This window comes from Sceloporus occidentalis, unplaced genomic scaffold (assembly GCF_023333645.1).
Source record: "Sceloporus occidentalis isolate IW3139 unplaced genomic scaffold, rSceOcc1.0.p SCAF_147, whole genome shotgun sequence".
Classification (NCBI taxonomy): domain Eukaryota; kingdom Metazoa; phylum Chordata; class Lepidosauria; order Squamata; family Phrynosomatidae; genus Sceloporus; species Sceloporus occidentalis.
Window position 1 is genome coordinate 1,563,597 of NW_028317127.1, and position 26,833 is coordinate 1,590,429.

At 35.6% G+C, this 26,833-nt stretch overlaps 1 protein-coding gene across 2 annotated transcripts; it reads right to left on the minus strand.

Annotated features, from left to right (window-relative positions):
- Positions 1-8,132: 8,132 nt before the first annotated feature.
- LOC149280802 (LIM/homeobox protein Lhx9) lies at positions 8,133-25,888 on the minus strand. 2 transcript variants are annotated; one of them, XM_089500088.1, is made up of 5 exons: positions 25,712-25,888; positions 21,206-21,408; positions 19,429-19,790; positions 15,214-15,407; positions 8,133-8,189 (listed from the first exon to the last, which is right to left on the minus strand). In XM_089500088.1, exons 1-5 carry the CDS (start codon positions 25,886-25,888, stop codon positions 8,133-8,135), a joined length of 993 nt encoding a protein of 330 aa, XP_089356214.1. The 2 variants fall into 2 exon arrangements, with proteins under 2 accessions (XP_089356214.1, XP_089356213.1); XM_089500087.1 differs by lacking the exon at positions 8,133-8,189 and adding an exon at positions 13,589-13,846.
- Positions 25,889-26,833: the final 945 nt, after the last annotated feature.

The window sequence follows — 26,833 nt, forward strand, 5'->3', positions numbered from 1 at the left end:
GTTTTCTTCTCTTTTCATCAATTGTGGAGGGATGTTCAGTTCTTGGTAATGTCTCTGTTGGGCCATATTGTCTCCACTTGATGATGACTGTTTTCACTGTGTTCCATGGTATATCTAATGCTTTGGAAATTCTCCTGACTGATATCTTTCAACAATGAAATCCCTCTGATGCTTTGGAAGCTCTCTGCGGACCATGGATTTTGCTCTGAGATGCAACTTAGCAAAAGTCAGGTAAATCCTACCAGAACAGCTGAACTTTATTTGTGATTAATTAGAGTCACTTTAAATGATGGCAGGTGTGTAATGACTTCTATTTAACATGAGTTTGAATGTGATTGGTTAATTCTGAACACAGCCACAGCCCCAGTTATAAGAGGGTGCGCGCTCTTAGGCTAGGTTTCCACTTGTTTTTTTTTTGCTAAAAACGCCCATAAAAACGCCAATTCAGCCACATGGCGTTTTTTTAGTGAAAAAATGCTGCAGCCAGATGTTAGCTGTTCTTCAATAGGAAATCGCACAATGCCATAACCACTTGGAGTTTTTCTGTTTGCTGTTTTTTCAGTCCTCTTTGGCGTTTTTCTGCTTTTTTGGGCTCTGTGGCAGTTTTTCAAAATCACAGCATGTTGACACTCTGGCGTTTTTTGCAAGGAAATCTTGGCGTTTTTCTCCCATAGAAAAAACGCCATGAAAAAGCCATGTGGGTTTTGCCTTGGCGTTTTTTATGGCTTTTTTTCCACAGTTACAATGCAGAGGATGGACCCAGTATCTGTGTGTCCTATGAGAAATAGGCTGGAAACAAACAGTTTCACACAAAACAAAGTTCATATTGAATTTTACACCATTTGGAACAAACAAACATACCCAACTGGATCCTGCGTGCCAAAAGCAACAGCAAACAATTTGCACCATCATTTGGGGCCAATCTTCCTAGAGGAGCAGACATTCGGAATAAAGCATGCCTTACAAACCACAGAAAAGAGACAAAAGGGTCCGCCGGGGCGTGTTTAAGTAGAACTCTACCAAGAAAATGACATCAGGAGGGGGCAGATACTTGCCATCTATCCTAATCCCTTTTAGCTGGGTGAATATTCCAACGTGTAAAGGCTGGAAAAACTGCATAAGGTCAAAAAAGCAATTTCCACAGAAAGGCTAAAACGCCAGAAAAAACTCCAGAAAAAATGACAAAACGCAGGAAAATGCAGTGGCAGTTTTCTTGGCGTTTTTCCTGGCGTTTTTCATCAAGAAAAAAACGCAGGACAAAAACCCAAGTGGAAACCTAGCCCTATGCAACCAGGTTATTGTGAGTTTTTTTCCCCCTCAAAGATTTCAGCTTGTTTTGCAATTGAATTGTTCACGTTATAGGTCACATTAAAGCAGGGGCGTACCTAGAGTATTTGGCACCCGGGGCGGATCCTGTAAGTGCCACCCCCCCCAAATGTAAACACATCTACAAAATTATGTTGGCAAGAATATTTATTGCACCAATTTGTAAACTGTATGTCAACTGTAAACAACAAGAAATCTGAAAAAATAAATGAATAACTTATAAGTAAAATAAATACGTTTAAATAACATTTACTGAACATATAATAGTGCTTTCTTTAATAACCCTCCAAAAAAAACAGCGTCCACATTGCCCACTTAGAACCTGACCAGCACCCAAATTACACACACATAGGACGTGCCATCTTTGCCCCCAAACAGCCGAGTGTACGCCATCTTTGTCCCATAAACACGCTACCTGTGCCATCTTTGTCCCATAAACACCCTGCCTGTGCCATTTTTGTCCCATAAACACCCTGCCGTTAGCATCTTTGCCTTTTTGACAAATCAACTATACACCTATGATTAACACAAACACTTTTACAGTCATTCACTAATTCACTTTCATTCACACAATCATTTATTCTTTCACACAAATTATTTACACATATTCATTGATGCATTCTCACAAATTCATTAATTCTCTCACTCATTCAAACAATTCATCCACACATTAATCCATTCATTTTCACTCTCTCATTCTGACTCTTTATTTCAATATTCTTGCTACCCTCCTTTCTCCCTATCTACCCATTCTCACCCCCTTCTGCCCTATCTACCCCTTCTCACTCCCTTCTCTCTATCTACCCCCTATCCCCCCCCTATCCCCCCGTCTCACTCCCTTCTCCCTATCAACCCTCTCCCCCCTTTGAAGTTCACTTACCTTTCAGGAGTCCTGCGGTGGGGGTGCAAGGCCTCTGTCTCCCAGCTCTGCCACTGTATGGAACAGTATAGAGTGATGGGAGTTATGATGTACTTTAGAGCATAATTATATAATGAAAAAGACACTGGAAATGGTACAGCATAACACCCATCACTCTCACACATTTACCAATCCACATTTACCAATCCACACTTACCAATCCACATTTACCAATCCACAGATTCCACACATACCAATCCACAGATTCCACACTTACCAATCCACATTTACCAATCCACAGATTCCACATTTACCAATCCACACATACCAATCCACAGATTCCACATTTACCAATCCACATTTACCAATCCACAGATTCCACATTTACCAATCCACACTTACTAATCCACAGATTCCACGCATACCAATCCACACATACCAATCCACAGATTCCACGCATACCAATCCACAGATTCCACGCATACCAATCCACAGATTCCACACATACCAATCCACAGATTCCACACATACCAATCCACAGATTCCACACATACCAATCCACTCTCACTGAATGATTTCCTACCTTTCCTCTTTTCTTCTTACAGCAGTAAGCTCATTTTCTTCCTCTTCTTCTGTCTTCTTCGCTCCTCTTCTTCTGTCTTCTTCCGGGTCAGAGGGCACGGACGGCGGTGGGCGCGGCTTCAGTGTTGTGCGCCGGGATCTGAAAACAAACCCCGGCGCACTACAGTTGCCGCATGGATCGCGAGGGAGCGGTATCGGAGGTCTTTAACAGACCTCCGGCTCCCTTGAGTGATTTTAAGCCGGTTCAAGGGAACCGGCTTAAAATCACTCAAGGGAGCCGGAGGTCTGTTAAAGACCTCCGATACCGCTCCCTTGCGAGCCTGCTCCTCCAGCGGCTGACATTACTGTCCGTCTCTGGAGGGGTGCCGGCAAGTTGGCACCCCCCTGATGAGCGGCACCCGGTGCGGACCGCCCCCCCCCGCTCCCCGCTAGGTACGCTACTGCATTAAAGGTGGAAAAGGTTCTGACATGATTTATCTTTGTCTCATTATTTAAAATCACAAGAACCTGGCATTTTAACAGGGGTGTGTTGTATATAACGTACAATTTTGATTCTCATTGTTTTTGCGAATGCAACTTCCACACAGTGAAACAAGTATACATTTTTTATTGCATTTTATATTCATTTGGCTTCCAGTTCAGTGCGTTCACATACCTTTTCTGCATAAATTCTTCTGCCGGAAGTAACCTTTTTCATGCTATGAAAATGTCTAAATTATTCACTTACTTAAATCCCACGGTAAGTGAACATTTTTCATTCTGTAATAATTGAGAGGGGTTTCTTTTCTAAAGAGGAGGTTTTGGAAAGTCCTTCACAGTTCTTGGGGAGGTTGCTGTGTTCAGTGTACAGACCCAATACTGTATGCTGGGACACAAACCTTGTTCACAGAGGGTAAATGACGATGCTCTTGCGTCATGCACATTTACAGTATATGGTTTTTAATTCGCTTTGGATTTTCATTGGCAAAATGAGTTACATTCTGTTTTAGAGGCAGTGATCATATGAAAGTCTTAAATAGAACCTCTCTCAATATATTGTATTTTCACCACAAGGCTTGCAGTCAGGGGTGTACCTATAGTATTTGGCACCCGGGCGGATCCTGTATGTGGCCCCTCCCCTACAAAAAAATGAATGTTGGCAGGAATAATTATTTCACAAGTTCGTAAACTTTATGTCAACTAAAAAAGTAGAAAAAACTAGTAAGAGGCTAGGCTTCCACTTGGGTTTTTGTCCTGCGTTATTTTCTTGATGAAAAACGCCAGGAAAAACGCCAAGAAAACTGCTACTGCATTTACCTGCATTTTGGTGTTTTTTCTGGAGTTTTTTCTGGCGTTTTAGCCTTTCTGTGGAAATTGCTTTTTTGACCTTAGGCAGTTTTTCCAGCCTTTACACGTTAGAATTTTCACCCAGCTAAGGCTAGGTTTCCACTTGGGTTTTTGTCCTGCGTTTTTTTTCTTGATGAAAAACGCCAAGAAAACTGCCACTGCATTTACCTGCGTTTTGGCGTTTTTTTCTGGAGTTTTTTCTGGCGTTTTAGCCTTTCGTGTGGAAATTGCTTTTTTTGACCTTAGGCAGTTTTTCCAGCCTTTACAAGTTAGAAGTTTCACCCAGCTAAAAGGGATTAGGATAAATGGCAAGTATCTGCCCCCTGATGTCATTTACTTGGTAGAGTTCTACTTAAACGCCCCGGCGGACCCTTTTGTCACTTTTCTGTGGTTTGTAAGGCATGCTTTATTCCGAATGTCTGCTCCTCTAGGAAGATTGGCCCCAAATGATGGTGCAAATTGTTTGCTGTTGCTTTTGGCAGGCAGGATCCAGTTGATGCGTCGCGTATGTTTGTTTGTAATGGCATGTTTGTTCCAAATGGTGTAGAATTCAATATGAACTTTGTTTTTTGTGAAACTGTTTGTTTCCAGCCTATTTCTCATAGGACACACAGATACTGGGTCCATCCTCTGCATTGTAACTTTGGAAAAAAGCGCCATAAAAAACGCCAAGGCAATAAACCCACATAGCTTTTTCATGGCGTTTTTTCTCTCCCATAGACTTCTATTGGAGAAAAACGCCAAGATTTCCTTGCAAAAAACGCCAGAGTGTCAACATGCTGCGATTTTGAAAAACTGCCACAGAGCCCAAAAAAGCAGAAAAACGCCAAAGAGGACTGAAAAAACAGCAAACAGAAAAACGCCAAGTGGATATGGCATTGTGCGATTTCCTATTGAAGAACAGCTAACATCTGGCTGCAGCGTTTTTTCACTAAAAAAAACGCCAGGTGGCGCTATTGGCGTTATTATGGGCGTTTTTGCAAAACGACATCAGGGCCCCATACACAGCTTATTCTTCCCCACCCATAGTCTTTTAATGGTCTGGATGACTCCTCTGTGTCAGGATATTATTAGAGGCTTATAAATTGCAGGGAATGTTAGGTAAAACTGAAGAGAATAAACTCTACCCCCCCCCCAGCTAAAGTGGTTTGTTCCATAGGCACTTCCTATCTGTAGTATGAACAGAGGTACTTCCTGTGGCAAGATGTGTGCATGCATCTATTGCATGCATATCTGCAATATTTAGGGAAATTAGGTCCTAAGGTGGGTTAGTGTGCAGTGCCATATATTATAATGTGAGTGTATTATCTGACAATATAGGTTTGCGCAGAGCCCTATTACAATTAAAGACAGCTATTAGAACACAAAACTTCATTATAGCTACCTAAAACGTAAACTAATACATTTTGTTGAAACCCTTCAAAACTGGCAGCTTCAAGGGTTTATCATTTACAGTGTAATCCATTCATATTAGCACCCTTGGTAAATATGAGCAAAGAATGCTGTGAAATGTTGTCTTTATTGTTTAACCTTTTGATCTTGTTTAACAATTGCAACTTCAACACAGGCTTATGCAAAAAAAATGTTTAATATGTGTGCCACAATATTGGCAACCCTATGAATTCATATGAGAAAAATATATTTGATATTTAATTTTTTTTTGTACACATGGGTGACTAGGAAGAAGAAATTGTTCAACCACTGGGTCGGGTTCCATGGTCAGTTGAAACCAAAATAGAGCCTTTTGGCAATAAACACCAGAGCTGGGTTTGGCGCACACACAGAGGTAGCCATATGGAAAAGTACCTCATGGCCACGGTTAAAATTGATGGTTGATCTTTAATGTTTTGGGGCTGTTTCTTTCAGAGGACCTGGACACTTTGTTAGGTTACCCGGAATCATGCACTTTATCAAATATCAACTGATATTAAATGAACTCATGACTGCCTCTGCCAGAAAGTTTAAAATGGGCTGGGGTTGGATCTTCCAGCGGGACAATGATCCAAAAATACATCAAACTTAACACAAACGGTTTACTGACCACAATTGAATTGAAGAGGAGAGTCCACCAGCATCAACCTCAAAATTTGAAGGATCTGGAGAGATTCTGTATGAAGGAATGGTCATAATAATAATAATAATAATAGTTGTGCCACACATTTATTTTGTTTGATATCCATTTGATAACATTTGATATTTTTTGTAGGTCAATAAAGACATTTTTTTCACAGCATACTTTGCTCATATTTACCAAGGGTGCCAATATTAGTGGAGAGCATTGTACCTTGATGTTCTTCTTTTTCATCCATGCAATTATTGTGGAGATATTTAGGTTAAATGGACCTATTTTACTAAGGGAAAGCTGTGTCAAGTGGAGGTAAAACCTGTAAAATTGTTTTTTCATTGGTTCCTCTACCTTTACAAAGGCAACCAGAACCAATCAGTTTCCACCAAAGGTTGTAAAGCAAAAGACAAGGAATAACTTGAAGAGGAGTGATAATAATACAAATCCTGGAAATTAAGAAGACCCCTCCCATGGTATAAACATTAGGTTGGCTACATATGCATTCCTTATTTTAACAAATATTCATTTGTTATTTAAAGCCCCTTTGTCACCCCTTCCCCACACATACACAACTTTTTATACTTCTGGAAAGCTATTGTAGGCATAGAAATCTTATGTGCGACCTCCACACATTGTGGTGGCTTCGATTGCACCCCTGCCAAGTACCAGACTGACGTCTACATATTGGGTGACATGCCCCTGGTGCCGGACTCATCTGGCACTAAGATTGACCCTAGTTAATGATTTCCTAAACAGCAATACAGCTTATCTATAGATGTTCTATCCAAGATAAAAGAGCCCAGTCCATTTGATGATTTCCCGAACTGGTTCACACATATTTTATACAATGTATAAAAAATAACCCACATGAGTTTGGATCTAATGATGATCTTATGTGTTTGTGGTATTCTTGCTTTTTCCCTTCCAGCTCAACCTTTATTAAATAAAGGAAATATGGGAAGCTGTATCACACACATCCTCAATCAGGGTGGTGTGCACCAAATCTGCTTTTATGACATAGTGTGCTTGGCTTGATGCTACTGTATCGCTTATTTGTTATTTGTTTTCACCATTTGACTTTATAGACGAGGTAGAACATTAGTTGGGATTCCACATTTTGTCTACATTGAGTGAAAGGTTTATTAATGAAAAACATATCTGATATACAGCAAACATCAAAGAAATTATTATGCACAAGCGAATACAGTAAAGAACACATGTATTATAACTTCATGCAGAATTCTGTTTCTAGAGCGGTCCCATGTAGTCTTCTTCAACATACATATCTTTATAATGTGTAGGTTTTAACATCTCTAGGCCATTCATTTTGTGGTTACAGACTAAGTGCTAAAGCGCATGGAACATTTTCAGGTGTTATGCACTGGGCTTCAATGATAAACAGCTTTATAACCGGCACAGTTAATGTTTATTGTAACACGCCTCAACACTTGTAGAAGTTCTGCTACATGGGATTGGCCCTTTTAGAAGACGATAAAGAAAATCAACAGGCACAGATAGTTTACATTGTTGTAAGAATAAATTTTTTGCAAGCATGTTGTGAAATGTTACTTCTACCTTTATATTAATCATTTACAATTGTGCTTTAATTTCGACAAATTGTTAATAAACATTTGCATCCAGAACTGTATAAGATTTGTTAATGCCAGGTTGCTCCTTTGTATATACATTTTAAAGGGAGAAAAATCACACAGTTTGCATCATTTTATGGACAAATCCAGAGTTCTTATTATGAAAATGGAATTAAAACCTTAATTTTAAGCCTATAGTATGGCATAAAGTCTCATCTGCCAATCATACATGAGGAATAAAGGAAAAAAAAAAGCAAGCTGTAACATTCGAAAAAAGTTACATAAAAGTCTTATATATATTTTGTTTATTAATTTTTGGCTAATTTTGTCTTTGTCTTCACTGCAGTAGATTTTCCGATCAAACTTTTCCCCTTCTTTAAATACTTTAGGGAATTTTCAAACGCCGGGTTGTATGGCTGTTAAACCCCGAACATTGTTCTCCCTGAAAAAAATCATAGCAAAAAATGTATTAAACTACAGAGCAGCCTGGCACTAACGGGGTAAGCATTTTTTTAATTGAGTTAGTATTATTTGTCTCCATAAACCTAGAAATCATTCCCCAACTAAAGAACCTTTCAGCAACACAGGGGTTAATGATTCCTGGATATGGGGTGGAATGTATCAAGACGTATCAATGCACAAATTTCCTCGTTATTCTCAATGCACCATAAAAAAACGGTTGAAGCTTCCACCTCCTGTCGCTGATCTCCAAGGCACTAAAGTTATAACAGCACCAGGCACATGGGACTCGAGATGGGAAATGAGAGTGAGAGGAGGACAGCGCCAGTTACAGAGGAAAAATGGTGGTAAAGTCTATAATCCTCTAACTGGTCCCCAAACACACACAATAAATGATACCAAAATTCCCTAGGAACACTTTCCTTCTGCAGTACACAGCCCTTTTTGTAATAATTTGGTTTAAAAAGGTACCATTATTACTTATAGTATTTCTAAGTTTTATTTCCCTATTACTAGTCTTTTTTTAATCTTAGCATCGTTTTGCTTATCCTTTTGATAATTCCGTCTATCACTTGTACATTTATCTACTGCTTTTTAAGTGTATTTATATAGTCACTCCTTATCCACAAAAAATTCTATAACGCTTCCCAAATACGTTTCTATAAACCTATTGTTTTCCGAGATCAATTTGACATGATATGGCGCTATAGATCATTCTATAATTCTACTTACTTGTGCAACCTATACCTAGATATCCATACATATTCTTCTACAACATGCTCCTAAATTTTATCATCAAGGTTTGTGTAATAATTTAATGCTCCCAAAATGCCCCTGTTACTCCTTATCATATCTGTTTAAGGAATCATTCAGATATTTTATACAAAACTCCCCAATACTATTTATATATATTAATATATATATTAATATAAATATATGTATATATATATATATATATATATATATATATCACTTTTGAGCAACCAATAGTCAAAATCATTTCAGAAGGCTTTTTTCAGTATCCTTAAACAAAGCTGAAAATTAGGTCATCATGTACCGTAAAATGAAGCCATCATTTAAAGTAAATGTTATTAGCATTTTATAAATACCTTTTGCTGATTTTGTTCTTTAAAGATGTGTTCAGGAAGTACAGAATAAAGTGTGTCATGGGACAAAAATAAAACTCCACTAAATGCAGATGGTTTATTCACACAAATTTAATCAGAATATTTCACAAAGGTTTGGTCCATAAATATTCAAGGTATTATTCTATACAATGCTTTTTTTTAATAAACAAAAAAATAAAACATGGACATTTTTCCTCTACCACAAACTGTACTGAAACACAAAAATGTATCGGTATATATAAGATTAATGAGACTTTTTTTTTTCTCAGACTGACCAGCTATCTCAAATGCCAAATCTGTCTATTTTAATAGGACATTTTGAAAAGAAAAAATTATTTTTTTTTTATTCTCAGAAATAATAGCTAAACAGTACAAAACTATTGAATTGTCAAAAAGGATTCAGACATTTAATTAAACAAACAGCACATATACATCCTGATTTCCACAAACGTACTTGAAAGTACAGTAAGGCACTTTGCAAAAAACTGAGATTTAACCCCCAAAATGGAGCTTAATTCCTCCTTAAAAAGGCAGAATATACAGTCGGAAAGAAAAATGAACCTGAAAAAAAAATATATACAGTAATTTTCAATAAATTAAATTGGTATGTCAAAAGGAAGTGGCCATCTTGCATTTGTAAGGTTTTGGGATGCACACAAAAATCGCAGTACATTATGAGCAAGTACACTAAGCCACTTTTGGTTAGTGTAGAATGCAAGTGCAGCATTTCATTTATTTCTTTGTTTTTCATTCCCCTGAACACAAATTCAAAATGGCCATCCCCTAAATCCTCACTGGAGAGAAGACCCAACGGCCATGTTTTAATAAATTTGTTTTGCTTGTGTTCAGTAATCAGATGACAAAGTTTTGTTAACATAAACATATTTATGAGGTCTTTTGAATCCCTCTACTTTGTTACTAAAAATGACTTTCTTAAAATAAAGGATGTTAAAGGCTCAAAAGCCATAAACAAAAACCAACAAATAACCACTCTTTAAATATTTGCAAAACATTCACAATTTTTTTTGTTTGTTTTTAGGCATAAACTGTATTTCCGCTATCATTTTCTGAAAACCTGAGCAGAAGAAAATGAACATTAACCCTTCGCTGTGAGACATTAAGTAGCCAGTGTGCTCAGTTCGGTCACATGTTACTATAACGGTCACTTGGTTTCTTGGTACAAAGGCAAAGTGTGTCACAAATTTGTCCTAGATTGGTTTATGTTTATGGACTATGGGTTTTCATCTCTGGAATCCCTTTCTTGGGGAACAAATGGCTAGTTGGCTACTGATAAAATTATGATATATTTTGGTTTCTAATAACCACCTTTTTCTGTGGACAACCTACACTTAGGCCTCTGTCATGATACTTAGACATTTATATTATTCAGAAGAACCCAAAGTATTGAAATGAACATGTAAAAGATGGGTTCCTTCTCGCTGAAACACATCTGAAGCCTCAACTATCGTTCGGCCAATATCATATCAGTAGCGTATACCAAAAGGTCAAATTATTTGCAAACATGAATGTGATTAAAAACCTAATTTTATCCTTTTTCCTCAAAGAACAGAGATGGTTTTAGCTAGACTGTTAAACCACAGCTATTTGTTGAGTTCTCTGTAACACATATTTTTGTACAAATCTGTATAAAAAGGGATACTAATGGGGAAAAAAATACAATTTCAAATCAGTGGGGTATAGCGAATGCAAATGCAACAATATTTGAACTTTGTCTCTTGTACAGAGTTGGGTATGTGGCCTTCAAGCAATGATTCAGAAATGTTTGTGTTAAACAGTGGGGTGATTTTATTTCTTTCCATTGCCATACAGTGCAGCACATCCATCTTATGGAGAAGGATAGGTGTATTTTTTATTAATCCCTCAACATAAAACGCTACTTCAATGTGCAAAAGCTTTATTTTCTCAAGCGAGATGTGGGTTCAGAGCAACAGTACACAATCATTTTGTGAATTAAAAAAAAAATAACATTCACCAATGTCAAAGCCATTTAATCACTTTACAAGAATGTGTCAATACTCTTTCTTAAAATACAGCACCAGTTCTCAGAAAAGAGTGATAATAAGATTGTCTTCCTCCTCGCAATTATACGACGATGAGATGAAAACAGCATAGAATTTTCAGTAAAGGGCTACATTGACTTTGTATGCGCTGGAGTTTTCTACAAATGTGGTCCCGTTATTTTGTATTCACCGCCAAATCATAATAATAAGTTGGTATACTGCCAATTAAAGGTGCTGTCCCACTCAGACACAGCATTAACTGAGCCCCCTGGTAAAACTTTAACAGATTTGTTATTCTATTCATTTGTCATAAGGCCTAAATTCCTATAAGACAGCAGTCGAACATTTAAGAAGTTTTTTCAGTTGCCAGGGCAACCTCAGTGCCCGACTTTGTGTCAAAGGACAATTAAGAATTTGCCAAAAAATATTACGTAAGCAGACTTTCAATTTAGTAAAGAATTGTTTCTAGAAAAGCATTGGGCTTTCAGTAGTACTAGGAATCATGCTTCTAGTGCTGTATGTAGTTATAAATTGTTTAATCTAGCTGTATTTACAGGGGTGTTTTGGTTTTAAAAAGAATAAGTTTTGTTTAAAAAAAAATATGTGGTTTTGGTGCTGTGATCCATGAAATATTTCATTCAAGACACAAAATGACAGGATAAAGCAAATTATGCTGGTTTTTAATCTGAGTGTGGTTTAACTCAGCATCCAATTTGAGAACACAAACAACATCCATTTGCACATGAGATTTTATACAAAAGTAACAAAAATATTATATATATTAGAAATACTTGATGTTTGTCTGGTACAATCTGATCTGTTACAAATTAAAAAAAAACTACTCAATGGAAAAAAACTCACTGATCACATGTTTTCACAAATCATATTTTGCTTATTTCCATCTAACCTTAAAAAGGCAAAAATAGATTAGAATGTTGAAAATGTACACTCTTAATTTGTCTAATGATAAAGTATTGGTTCTATGGGAAAAAAAATTGTAAACCAAAGGAAATGCATTTGGGAAAATATTTATGAACAAAAAACAAAAATATTTCCAAAAAGACTGATCTACTGACGCAAAAAAAAATGGAATTTTTAGAACAATCTGACAACCAGAAGACATTACCCTGAAAAGTATTTTGAATCAAATAATAAAATAATTTATATTAGGGATTTTAGAATGTAACATAAGCTAAAGTTAGTGGTAGGATTAATCATGTTACCACAACACACTCTTCAGTGCATATAACTCTATGTCTAAAGACATAACAAAATAAAACAAGTCTAGAAAAAACTAAAAAGTGTGTTTTGCGTGCAAATGAAATTCACCACAAGCGTATGTTTATTTTTTTATCTTTTTCAAATAATTTTAAGGTTATGGAAATAAGTAATATAGAATTGTATAGAGGCACTTTTCAGGATGTGAAAATTTGTTTTTAACCCTTATCATATTTGCTTATTGTAACTGGATAATATATTAGGTTTTTGTAACCATTTGTGTCTTCTCCTTTTGTAAGTGTCCATTCACTGCCTGATGTCAAACGGCAGACTAATTCATATTTAGGTTAGTACTGATCTGTTTGGACTTGGTGATTGGTGGTTGAGTACTTTTAGGCTCAAGTAGAGCAGATAAAGTCAAATTTAAAAGCCCATACATCAGGGCTATTAGCTTTGTGCCACTTGGAGTTTAATTTTTTTACATTAGTAAGACTGACTCTGAAATCAGTTAGTCACAGCGAACCAGTGGGATTGATAACACTTCTGTGACAGTTAGCCAAGAGGCAGTCACAATGATAAGAGTAACTTAGGACTGATAATAGAGGATCACAGTGAGAAGAAAAGAGAAGGGGCAATGGGTGAGAAGAGCATCACACGCCCTTCCACCATCAAACATTGCTGCCCTAAAAATCAAGGTTAATATGTCTCAGGATGGAGTAATCCACATATTTCCATAATTATTTTTGAGGGTTGTCCATGGCTTTACCTTGCCATCATTGTCCCTCTACATACATACTTTCCTCGTGACCCCAAACCTTTTTAAGTTTTTCTGGCAATGAAGGACAATACACAATGAATGCCCATATATTGTAAAGAATTCGCTGAGCCACTGTTAAGTTCTTCCTTCCTCCATAACAAGATGTAGCTTGATTTCAATAGATAAACAAGAAAAGTATAATGCACAGTCTTACAAAAGAAAGAAAATGGGGATAGTAGGGGAGAAGTCACAGGAGGTGTTAAAAAAGGTTGGTGAGGGTTGTTTGAGATGGGCTTCCAGACTCATGGGTGTCCATGTTTGGGGTTACAGACCCCCCAACATTTAGCGACGGACTGGTGAGGTCTGACAGTGTGGATGCTGCACCGGTTGGTGTTAGTGCAGCACTGTCTGCAGATGTCGGAGCGCTGAGAGAGGGGCCTTCAACCTTATCGCTTCCCCCATTTTCCTGTCGCAAAAGATTCCTTCTGAATTTCGCTCGTGCGTTTTGAAACCAAACCTGCAAACCAATCCCAGGGCATTCCTTTACCGATTGTTTTTTTTATTATTATTGTTATTTCTTTACTGGCCTCTAAGCAAAAAAAAAACGTTTTCCTTGTTTTAAAAGTAGCTGCCTCATGTTTACCCAGTTATTACGGTTGACTCTAAGGCAGAAGTAGCAAAAAATGTAAACATTGGCAGTGAGTAGAATAATAAAATGCATTAGGGAATGAAGCTACCCTTCAATGAGTCAACTTTCAATCCAGGAGAGGAAACTTCCTCTCAATAAAAGAGACTTTTGTTGTAGGAAAATTAGGCTAAGGTTCGGGAACCTGACTTAAAATTTTGATACAATAATCCCATTTCAAGGCTATGGGAGGACTGTCCTTTACAATGTCCAACTTCCTTGGCTAATGGAGAATTGGTTGTCCTTCACAGCAGCAGTTTTACAGTTATACCCTGTTACAGTTATATTTGAATGTATGGACTTATTGTGCATCAGTTATGGTCATAGTATCCATATCTAATCTTACAGTCTCATTAATTAAACAGGGACGCTATTGATTGGCAGCTATACATTTAAATATATTACCAGTAGTCATATGGTAACTCAAATTCGGTGTTCTCCACATACGTGATTTTCCACAGGAGACAAAATGGCCAAACATGTCAACCCTAAGAAAATTAAGACTTTTCTATTTACAGTTAACTTTAAAAATAGAACTTACTTAGGAAGTCAATGGTAAAAAAAACATTTAATTGTGGCCATTAGTGTCTCCATAATAATGACAGTTTCCCTATAAAGATAAGTAACTTCTATCTGCTGGCTGAAGTTAGTAAACTTCCCATTAAATGGCACTGCCTTTCAAGGGCTTTATTGCCCAATAGTGACCGAGAATGCCTTACAGTAAATTATATTATAGTATTTGAACCTGCCTTCTATTATGTGAAACTGCTTTTTCTAGTTAAAAAAGTTATGTTAGTAAAAAGGTTGAATGCTTTCCAAAAGATGATGGTGCCTTCTAGTTGGTAAAACCAATGCCAAGTAAGTCATTTAATAATTTAATAAATTATCATTTAATGATTAAAGCTTCCATATAAAAATCCTTCCCATTGTAATACTTTTTTATGGGAATTATGTATAAAGAAAAATTTGGTTCAATCTGCAGGTACACTTTATTGCTGAATACGATGATGGCTCCACCTTTAATTCTTTGCATCAAAATTGATCTTTATACCTAACGCCCTATAACTAACACATTAGCATGTGATACCGCTATACTGTACCATGTATAAATATACATAGAAGATTAGTTCTTTGCTAAAGCAAGCAACAAACCCACACATCATAAGGGGGATGATAATAAGCATTGAAAATACTCTCACCTGCAAAACTCTTTTTGTTAATCCAGTTTTTTGAGCCAACTGCTTCAAATCCTTTGCGTCAGGGTTGTGGTTTATGGCAAAATATGACTTCATAGTACGGAGCTGGTGATGTTTGAAGGAAGTTCGCATCCGTTTTGTCTTTTGGGAAGGGTAGGACTGATCTCGATCTAAATCTGTGTCATTCTCATTGCAACCTGCATAGAAATATATATAAAACTGTGAAAACCATTGATGCGTCTTTAACAGACCACAAAAAATGTCTATTATGTGCCACTGTGATGTGTTATTTCAATTTCAATGGTAAATAAATGGTCTTGACATAGAAAAACTGAATTTCACGCTAGTAAGATTTCGATCCATCTAATCTATCCATTTTTCGTGCTGTAAAGACTCAAACCATAATCAGTCCTTGATATTGTCAGGATAGTCATATGCCCATCCCAATGCGTCTTTACATCCACTCATTGTATTAACCACCTTTGCTGGGAGGCTAAAACAAGAAGTATTTGATTTATTCACAGAACAAGTGAATATAAAATTGTAGTTAGAGGTAGTAACTTATTTAAGGGAACAAAAGCTGTGGTGGTACCCTTGCACAAGTTTTAATATTCTCCTGTACTTTTGATTATACTATTTGAAATGCCGCTAGTACTCAATAACAGCTAGTAAAAATATATCATTGTATTTCAAAATATATTATAGTCCAAATTTTGGAGGAAAAAAAGAGCAACTGTAAAAAATGCCCATCATTTGTTGAATTCAGTAAGCGGTTACTATCATATAAAGATGATAAAGACATCAATATTATACAACCATGTGCCAAGAAACAATATGCAACCTATTTCAGACATTTAATTGGTATCATGCAGGCAAAATGCATAATGAATTCTGAATGCACTATTACTTTTCTCTTAGATTTTATGGCAGTCACAACTTCAACCTCAAATGATCTGCATTCTACAACACATTAAGTTCAAAGCTATTGTGTGAAATAAGATTGAATTTAAGTAATGTAATCTCTCCATAACTAAAATATATCTGGTTCGCTTCACTTTCCCAACACAACTTACTTTATCTTTATGTTCTTTGATGGATTATTTCACAAAAATTTATAGAAATATACAGAAATGCAGATTTGTAATTAAAAAAAATTTCAACTAGTTATTCATGACCATCATGTCTCCCCTATTGATCTTAAAATGTAGGTAAAAGAAAGAAGATAACCACTTAATAGGAAGCTTTAAATATATTGGCATAGATTAGCAAAGTATGGGATCAAATGGGTTAATTATTTTACTGTGAAACTTTTATGGCAACCAAAATACGATTTTGCCATATATCTCCCAAGAGGCCATTAGGGGGCACTGTCACACAGTGATAGACTGAGCAAAACTTTTCTTTTACAATTCTATTTAAATAATTCTGGATGTTGCAATTATTTTTCTATATATATAATATAAATTCTATGTATAATATATATATATATATATGTATGTATATATATATATAGTATAGATGACACAGTATATTTTATGAATAGATATACAGAAATAGGCCTTACATCTTTTTTTCCTTTGTTTTTCTACACAAAAAAATGATTTTCTGGTAGTTTATTGATATTAAAAATTATGTATCTTTTATTTTTTTCTCAAAGCTCCCAAATGAATTCACACCATAGTCTATAACTCTGATTATGCTTTAATTATTACTTTATTTTAATGTTGAATTTTTTATTTTTTTTTATAATATGGATACATAACTCTTACCAAGCAATTTTCATATATTTTTTGTATAATTGAATTAGTCACTGTTACATAATATTTATAATTGAATTAGTCACTGTTAGTAAACATTATGCTTTTTAACAAATTTTACCATATTACTGACTTATTAATGTAGGAATGAAATGAGACAATATTTTGTCTCAGATACTTACTTTTGAATTGAGTAAATTTTAGAATGGATTAGGAATTTGGGACGTATTTATTTTGTGGATTGTTACTAGAATGCCTGACTCACATATTCCATATTACTCTGGAGCTTTATGATTTCATTTATTTTCCTTTTTTTGTTTTATTTCGGTGCAGACTCTTAGATTTTTCTAGTCAAAAGAAACACAAATTTCCATGTATTTTCCCCAAAACAATATGTAATCTGAAACATCTGATGAAAAATCCATGTTTTTAAATGGTATTTATACATTGATTTCTCTTATTGTTTCACTGAAATTAAAAGCATTCTGTAGTTTCAGGTTTCATTTTCTGAGTTTGTCCAGAAAGTAATTGTTCTGGCTTATAACTATAGCCCTTTCTTGATTCCTGAAACATCCTTCTGTTGAAGATAAAAATGAAAGTTGGCAAGATTATATATTACTTTCCAAATGGCCAGTTAGTAATAATAAAACAATAACACCCTAAGGGGTTATTCACTAAATTGTGAGTTGTAGGGGAGTTGCTCTGATGCAAAAAAAAAATTAAATTGCCATATTAATTTTGCATTATGTAGATTTTCATAATCATAGCAAAGTGACAATTATTTAGCATTTTTAGTAAATAAATCACTTTATATAATGTATCTGCAGTCTTTAAGTATATTATTTTATTTTAAAGCATAATACGATATTAGGTTATTTTTTTTAAATGGTTTAAAATAAAAGAGAGAAGTTTTTTTGTACAGACTGATAACATTATAATGACTTATTTTCTCTCACACCATTGTTATTGACATTTTGTGGTCAAGATGGCAGTGGAGTCACATATTGGACTTTTTCCCTACGAAAAATGACTCCCAATGTATGTAAGAATATGGACAGCAGGAAAATTATTTTTACCTTCTCTTGTAAACCTGTGAGATTTATGAAGCATTTCATTCTTTTCACTTCTATATTTAGTAGCTGTATAAAATCAAACAGATTTACTGCAAATGAGTGAGGTAACAGATAATTAGTGAGAGGTGCAGGTGTGTTGTAATCCCAAGTGGTACTGAAAGGGTTATTAGATATAGTTGGATTCTGGCTTCTAGTAGATAATTCAAAGCTGTTTTTTGGCCAAAGGATTCCAATGTCAGTCCTAATTAGTGGGAAATAATTAGCACAGGAGGTGTCCTGTCCGTGTACTTTACACATCAGAGAACATGAAGCTAGTCGCCAAAAAAAGCAAATCCCAGTAATGGTCAGAAAATTTAGCGTAGGGATTACCTAGTCACAATGGGTTGGTTAAATGGTTAGTACATAATATAGGGAGGGCGACATGTAATGAGTTAAACCATGACGTGTAACGTGTTAAAATATCCTCTTGGGTAGAACCATAGCTAAATAAGCTTTTTTAGAAACCTTCCACATTAACGATGCGGGTCAGTAAGCCCTTTTTGCGGGAGGTACACACTGGGGTTTGCTCTTCTTATTACAAAGTGACATCCGGGAGTTAAAATGTTCAGCCCTCTTGCAAACTCCCTCTTGAGTGAATAGCCCCTCAAGAGAAAATGGCCTCAGACATTGTTGTCATTGACCCCAATTTGTGACATCACCATGAGCCATCATATGCAAATATTTTTAACTCTATCGCAGTCACGTTCTATATAGACCTATACAGGATGGCCCTAATGGGGTTAAATCTCTGGCACCCCCTCATGCATGCACTCAACAGATGAAAGAACTTGTTAGTAGGGCACACATAATCATGGCACCCTAAACATGCCCTGTGTTGTTTATTTGGCAGGGTCACTCGGAAATAGAAGAGAGAACAAACAAATGTAAAAATGATGCCTGTTGATCTTTATTCTTTATTCCGAAAGTGCAATTTTGTATGTTGCATATTCATTGCAAATATTTAAACAGAGTCACTTTATGGAGAGTTTTTCTAAAACAAGGATTTTCTTTCCCATTAATTAAAAGAAAAACTTAAAAGAAATCCACAGGGATAGGAGAGCGTAATTCAAGATGCAGAATTAGGCCTATCCTATTAGTCTAGTACCACATAAACATACCACATACCACAAAAACATGGTATTGGTATTGCAAGTTTAAAGGCCTGGAGATAAAATGGACCATCAGTAATGGGTTTAAAACTGCTCAAGAACAACTTTTTATCTTCATATGTATATACACTTGGAATATACTTGATAATTTCCAGTAAAATGATATCCAGATAAAATGAGATCTGATGTTTTGAGGAAAAGGACAATGTGGGTAATATTGACAACCCATTGATTACTCACCTGATGTATAGTTAATAATGTCCACTCCCAAAGCTGGACTTTTTCTTTTCCGTGGTCTCCCCTTTTGTACAGCACCTGTCCCATTAGTAAAATAGGGAAGAGTGGCCAGCCCTCCTGCTTTGGCCGAGATCTCGGTGTAGCTGAGCTGTGGGTGGAAGTCCCCCTGGACCAGAAGCTCAAAGTGAGCCCGGCAGTAAACTAGGTTTTCCTTCATGCCAAAGTGGTCTCCAGTACTCAGGGTCTTGTTACAGGTGGTGCACGTGAAGCAGCTTAGATGGTAGACAGATTCTCTTGCTCTCATTACCATCTCTGAAGCAGAAATGCCAAGGTGGCAACGAGCACACCTCTGCACAGAAAACCTTCTGGAGAGAAGCAAAGTACAAATTCACCAAAGACAATTGGCATATACATCGGCACTTATCAGTATCATCACCGCAAACTACCAGCCCATGGATCCTTGATGCCTTAACAAACCGTGTTTTGGTGCTCCAACCTGAAAAGCATTCATTACGATGACTTACAGTATAATTGCTAAGACAGAGTTGATAGAGTTCTCTTGGAAGTATAGCACCCTGGTTAACTGCCTATTTTGCCTTTCTGGTTAAGTTGGCCATGACCCCTACATCAACCATACCCAAACTTCACTATGTTGAACTTGAAACCTATGTAGAAAGTCCAGGTATTTCCTGAACTGCCTTACAGCATACATTCCATCGGACCAAGTTTTAAAAAAGCACTACAAAAATATTTTTTCGGTGTGCCTGTGTGAGATCCCCAAATGTTTCATTGGTTGCAAAAGTATTTCTTCATAGTTGCAAGTGTGCATGCACATGCTGTGTGATTAGCATCATGAGTGAACCATAAGGTAAGAGGTTGAGCAGTGCTGAGACAGGGATCAGTAAACTCTTAATACCATCACTTAACCCTGAAAAGAACCATTTCGCGTTACTGCCATCTTAAAAGCCTAGAAATTTCCATGCAGCAAATTAAATATAAGATTATATCCAGGTAAAATCCAGTAATGGATTCATAATGAAACGTCTTATTTGGCACATAAAGATAAAATGCATATTTTGGATAAGTGAGGGGGTTACATTAAAAATATTTCTTCCAAATGGTCTGCTTCTATTTAAGCCAGTTTGGTATAGAGTGTACCTCTCTGACACTCATAGAGTTAAATTTACTTTATTTACATTGTGTTGTTTGAGTGTACGTGCGGGGGCTCCGCTCATACCAATGACCTACTCAGAATGCACTCTCTTGAGATACAGAAACTCAGTATGGTATATGTGACTAAATTACATCATCATCTTTCCAATAAAGGAGGAAACAGTGATTATAATGAAAAGCAGCTTAGTTTGAGCAATATGTTTGAGGCATAGCTAGCAGCATGTTTTGTGTGTATGCATACAAGTATAAAGAACATTGACAGTGACACAGCCATTTAATTAGCACCGTCTATAAGGAAACATTGTGTAACATGACATACAGATACCTAATCATTCCATTAACACAGTGTACAATGAAACATTGCGTAACTTAATCCATTGTTAGTTGCTGCTAAATTATACCAGGAATTATCCCTTGCAATATATATATATATATATGTATATATATATATATATATATATATATATATATATATACATATATATATATATATAATGTTCCATGTTATACAAAGCTCTCTCCACCTAACATACTCCTTGAATAGTTCTCCTAGCAGTATACGTAGATACTGTATGTGCAATACACACTCTGTACCTGTAATATATACCTGTAATAGTCCTCCTTGCAGTATATGCTCCCATCCTTCGCAAAGCATGTCAGCTCAGATTCCAGGGCCAGTTTACATTCACAGCATTTCAGACACCGCAGGTGCCACTGCTTGTCCACCGCCAGGAGGTAATACCTGTCGGATATCTTCCCCCCACATCCTGCACAAAGAGCTGGCTTCTCTGGACTTAGAGGGGGCATTCTCTGTGGTATCAGAAAAAAATAAACAGTTACCATTATAACACCCCGAAAAATGCCATCACACATAGTGTCTTTACCAGGTTTAAATATTGTAATAGCATGGACAAGGTGTGTAAAGTTCTGACATCATACAGAGGCAATGGTTAGGTATGACAATGTATGATAAATCATGCTTCAAAGAGTGCTTTGTCGGAAACCTTAGTATCTTCAATAACTAAACACTGGGCACTGAGATCATTAATATGTCTACTCCTAATGAAAAAGCTGATATTGTTGTTACTATTATCTTCAGGTGCCAGAAGATTCAGTCAAGTTATCGTAATAAGGGAAAAATATGACATGAATAATAACATAAACATAAGACGTACCGGTAAGGAAACAGACAAGAGCCCTATTGTGATCATGTGCAGTACTTCATTTACACTTATTGTTATTAGCCACTTGGTAGCCATAAGTCCATGTGAATAGGTGCTGCGCCTGCAGGCTGTATTTAGGTTCTTGTAGGCCTATGTGGTGGCCAATACTGGCTATTTATTTAATGCACATGACATCACAAACCTGGAGGAAGTTATTTATCCAAAGTGTAACTTCCAACAGAGCAGGAGCTCATGTTAAATTGGATTTCACCATTGAGATCTCTTGTCCAAGCTACTTTGCTCAGTCAGCCTCCATCTACACTGCCTGAATCACAACTGGTTCAGCGTTATAATGATTCCCTTTGTAACCTTTACTTTTTTATGCCCTTCACTTATTGCCTAAGTAACTGTCCATCATTTTACTATCACTCTACTAGATATGGTGCAGAAAACTCTGATACTTGCCAAATGGTATATTCAATGGAACAGCAGCTACATTGGATCTAATGTGTTGATTAGTTACTTGACTTATAACATAAGTATTGAACCAACAGACATGTCCCTTTCTTAACAATATGGGGGTATACATTTTGCACTCATGAGTGGTACTGATTCGGAATATTTTAGCATTTTGTAAAATAGTAACTAATTTTGCTTATGCCATTTTACTTTTTTGCTTTTGCCATCCAGCCTAAAGCGGCCCCTGGAGTAGTTGCCATTGTATTGATGCAAAGAGTTGTTTTACTGTTTGGATTTCGGGCGTGACATATAGGATGCATTTTCTGTATAGATACTGAGGTGGTTAGTGGAGCAAAACAGAGGTGTTTATTAGAAGATCATAACGTTCCCAAAGTAGTGACTGTTCTGATCTAACATTCATGAGTTACTCTACAGACATACCATTCAGGCAGTAGTCGCTGTTCTGCTATCATTAATGTATGTTGCCAAAATCAAGGAAGGAACGGTCTCTCTATTGACATCGAAAGAGGTTTATTGTGTGGTGGTCCTTCTCCAGGAAAGAACCAGAAACTATAAGGAAGGCCTTCCTTATGACAACGTATTGCTGACATGATGTGTAAAGTGGATTAAACACAAGACTACCTTGGCTATTGCTAAAACCACTGGCATTGTGAAAGGCCGTTATATGAGCCACAGCAGTCTCATCACACACTAACTGTGGTGCACTATATTTGGAATTAACTTTAAAGGTACAAGTATAGGGTACCTCGTTTGATACCTCACTGGGCCCTATATAATCTTAACTCATCTAATATACCAACAACACCCTTTATTTGAGTAAATACACCTGTAAATGTATTTTAATGCTGATATAATAAAATACTACCCATAAAATGAGCACTTCACTGATGTTCATCTGGTAGAAGGATAATACTATGTTAATACTAATTCCCAGAGTGCAATAATTACATAATTGGCAAATCCACAGGGAGTAAGAAATAATTAAGGTAGATCCCATCTGGGATTATAGGTAGTATAGTATACAATATACAGTAGATAGACAACATACACTTATGATTTCCCTACTACTAGAGATTATTGTATGATCCTAAAAACTAGTGAAACATTTTACACAGCACTACATATCATTAGATTGTGTTAATAATTGTAGGTTATTTTATTCCTATTAATTACCATTTTTATAGCACCAGTATATGAATACATTGGTTGTTTGATACACAATGAAGGCTAATTAACACAAGAGGTGCTAAGGCCCCTTGTTCATGGAATTTAAAATCTAAAATTTAAAAAGGACAGAGATGATATATCACACCATACACGAGATCATTACAATACATATTTTCTAAATGTTAAAATAAAGATGGTATAGCAATAATATACCAAAATCAACAATACCACCAGGCACAATTAGTTTAGTATGATATGAATAACTTAACTAAGAAGAAAACCTCATTGCAGATCAGAAATAATACAATCAATAAACAAACATGTCCAAGAAATATGTAGTAACATTAAAGCCCCCTTTGTCAATGGAGTTCTGTACACTGGTTTTATCCTGCCTTTATTTTTATTATTTTCGCTATTCAGTTTATTTATTTTAATGTCAAATTAATGATTTGTATAAAATACAGAATTCTTTCATCATTTGTGTTTCAATGCCAATGATAAAAATATTAAAAATGTTTAGTTACTGTTCATAAATATGAGGCTCTTAGTAATTATATAGTTTCTTTTTCCTCAGTCATTGCAGGGCCTTTAATATTCAACTGAGTTGAAAAAATCTACTGCGACTTAAAGCATTTACTATTAAGCACTATATATATGTTTAGATTTTGTCTATAACTCTTAATAATTGCAAAGTCCTGGAAAGGTAGTCATTCAAAAATATAAAATATCTAATTTTCTAAATACCCATATTATATCATAGATATATGTGTGTATGTATTGCATGAAACAGCATATAAAAAAAACTAGCCTAATTATTCACACAAATATGAATATTTATTCTAACAGACAAAATTTACTTTATTATGAAAACACGAATCCTATATTTCTTTTTGATTCAGACATGCTTATACCCAGCAGAGATTTTCGATATTCAAGGGTATTAACACATTAGTATCTGTCTGTATATCTCCCTAGAGACCTTATTAAAGTTGGAAAAATATCCTTTATCCCCTAATGAGGCTTGATCTCTGTCTAATCTGTTTTTTTACTGACCCCAATTAACATTGCCTGGCTGCTCTTGCACTAGTGAATATAATATATAAAATCAGTAATATATATATATATATATATATATATATATACATACAAGTTAATATGTTAGCATATTTTAGATATTTATATATTTTAGTATTGATTACTAGTTTTCATTTTGTACTAAATATTAAATTCATATTACATTCTAAATGTGTGTTTTCATTTATTTTTTATTTCATAGATGCCATATTGTTAGCCTATAATGCAACCGTTTTTTAAACAAATAAGGCATATTTCGAAGAGACATTTGGAATATAATTTTTTATTACATACACAAAAGTATATAGAAATGTTTTGAATATAACATAAATTTAATAATTTTTATTGCTCTCCGTAAGAAATTGTAACGAATTGAATAGTGTAATTTTACTCAGGTATTATCATAGAAAATAACTTATTCCATAATACAAACCATTTATTAATTAACAAGAAATATAATTTTATGTTTAACAAAAGAAATAATAGGGCGTAGGTTTATCTGTCTGAACACTATATTAATATATTTTGCAATATAAATATCGAAAGTAAAGTTATTGCTACAAATTGTACTCATTTTATAATTACTTATAGTAATCTGCATGAAACAATAAATAATAATTTGTTTAAAACATTAAACGAAACTTTGTTTTACATTTTATAAATCTATATAATCTATTTTTTACATTTTCATATTTTATTGAAACTGAAAGAATTAATCTTTAAAATAATTTTAAACTCTGATATTTTTATTAATATCATCAGTGTAAAATCTGCGTATATTTTGGTAAATATTATTATTAATATTAATAATATATATCTATTAACTATTTATAATTTCCCGTTTTGGTCCAGAACTGTTACAGAATATAAAATATGCGATGCAAAGAAGAATCTCATGGAAATAATTGGTTTTACTGTAACCCTATCTCCAGCCGTATTTTTTTTTAGATTTTAAATTTGAAGCATTTGAAGCATGAATCTTCTTTTTTTTAGGGTAATGTACATAAGATATTATTATTTAAAGTCTGGTAACTATACTTTTTTCTGTACCTATAAAAAATAAAATTATATATATATATATATATATATATATATATCAGTATAGGATAAAAACGAATTTGTTAATTTAAGAGGATTTAAAAAAAAAAAAGTCTTCTAACCAAGTTCCCCACCATAGAATATATATAACAAGCACATTTTAAGTAATAATAAAAGTTACACAAACTTACTGTTTCTCTGCCATTGACCTGTATACCTTTGCCCAGGCGGCTGTCTGCAGACTTAGACCTTCTCTCCATCTCTTCCATGATTCCTTGTATATGTCCACCAGTGATCCCATGGAAGAGCATGGCTGCTGGTCGGAAAGGATAGGCACTTTCTTCAGTTCTGCACCCCACTATTTCCATATACAGAGCCCCGGTGTTTATTCCTGCATCCAATCCCAGAATATGTATAGGCAGTTGACCTCCAGCTACTCACTCCTGGTCCTCCTGGAGATACATCAATAAGACAGAATCAGCCATAAAGCTTAAGAGCAGATGGGACGCAAGAAGAGTAACAGTAGATGGAAAATATCTTCTCTAGATCCACCAATGCAGGAACAAGCAGCAATCTGGATAAGCCCCTGTTCTAGCGGATGGTCCCTGCACTTGGTCAGTTCTTGTGCTCTGAGAGCAGACCAGTTTGTGAAAGAGCACGAACCATCCCATTTTCTGATTACTGGGTAGGAGGGGCTGAGAATTTTTTGGGGGCAAAACAAAAGGCTGTCATGCACTAGTGAAGCCCCCAGTGATGGACGAGTTGTGACAGGTAGGGGGGTCACCTATCCACCCCCTCCTCGTTCACAGTTATTTATTTCAGCCTGAAGAAGGACAGTGAGTTGTGAGGTGAGATCAGCAGGTGAGGATAGCAAGAAATGACCCAGTGTGAGCAGCACTCATTCACATGGGGAGACAGAAGAGGGACTTCTGCATTTCGATTTTTTACATTTATTTATTTGCAATTAATTGATTGCACCTCTGATAGAGAAAGGTTTAAGTTAATGTGAGTAATAAAAAAATGAAACAGGGTTTGTTAAAAACAAAATGCAGCCCATCAATCCCAGGATTCAGTATAGCCAAAGTTGCTTGTGAGTTTTGATACCATATTTTGTTCTGCGTGTTCCTGCGTGGGTTTAAATCAATATATATTTTAACATGGGATCCTGCGTTACATATGCAAACCATTAAGAATTTTAAACATGGTCTGAAGGTGCAGGGAAACAGAAAAATAACAGAATCCTCTCCTGTCGCCCATATTTATGTGCATGTTTCGATAAATCGCTTTATACGAACATCTATCTCAGTGCCAGG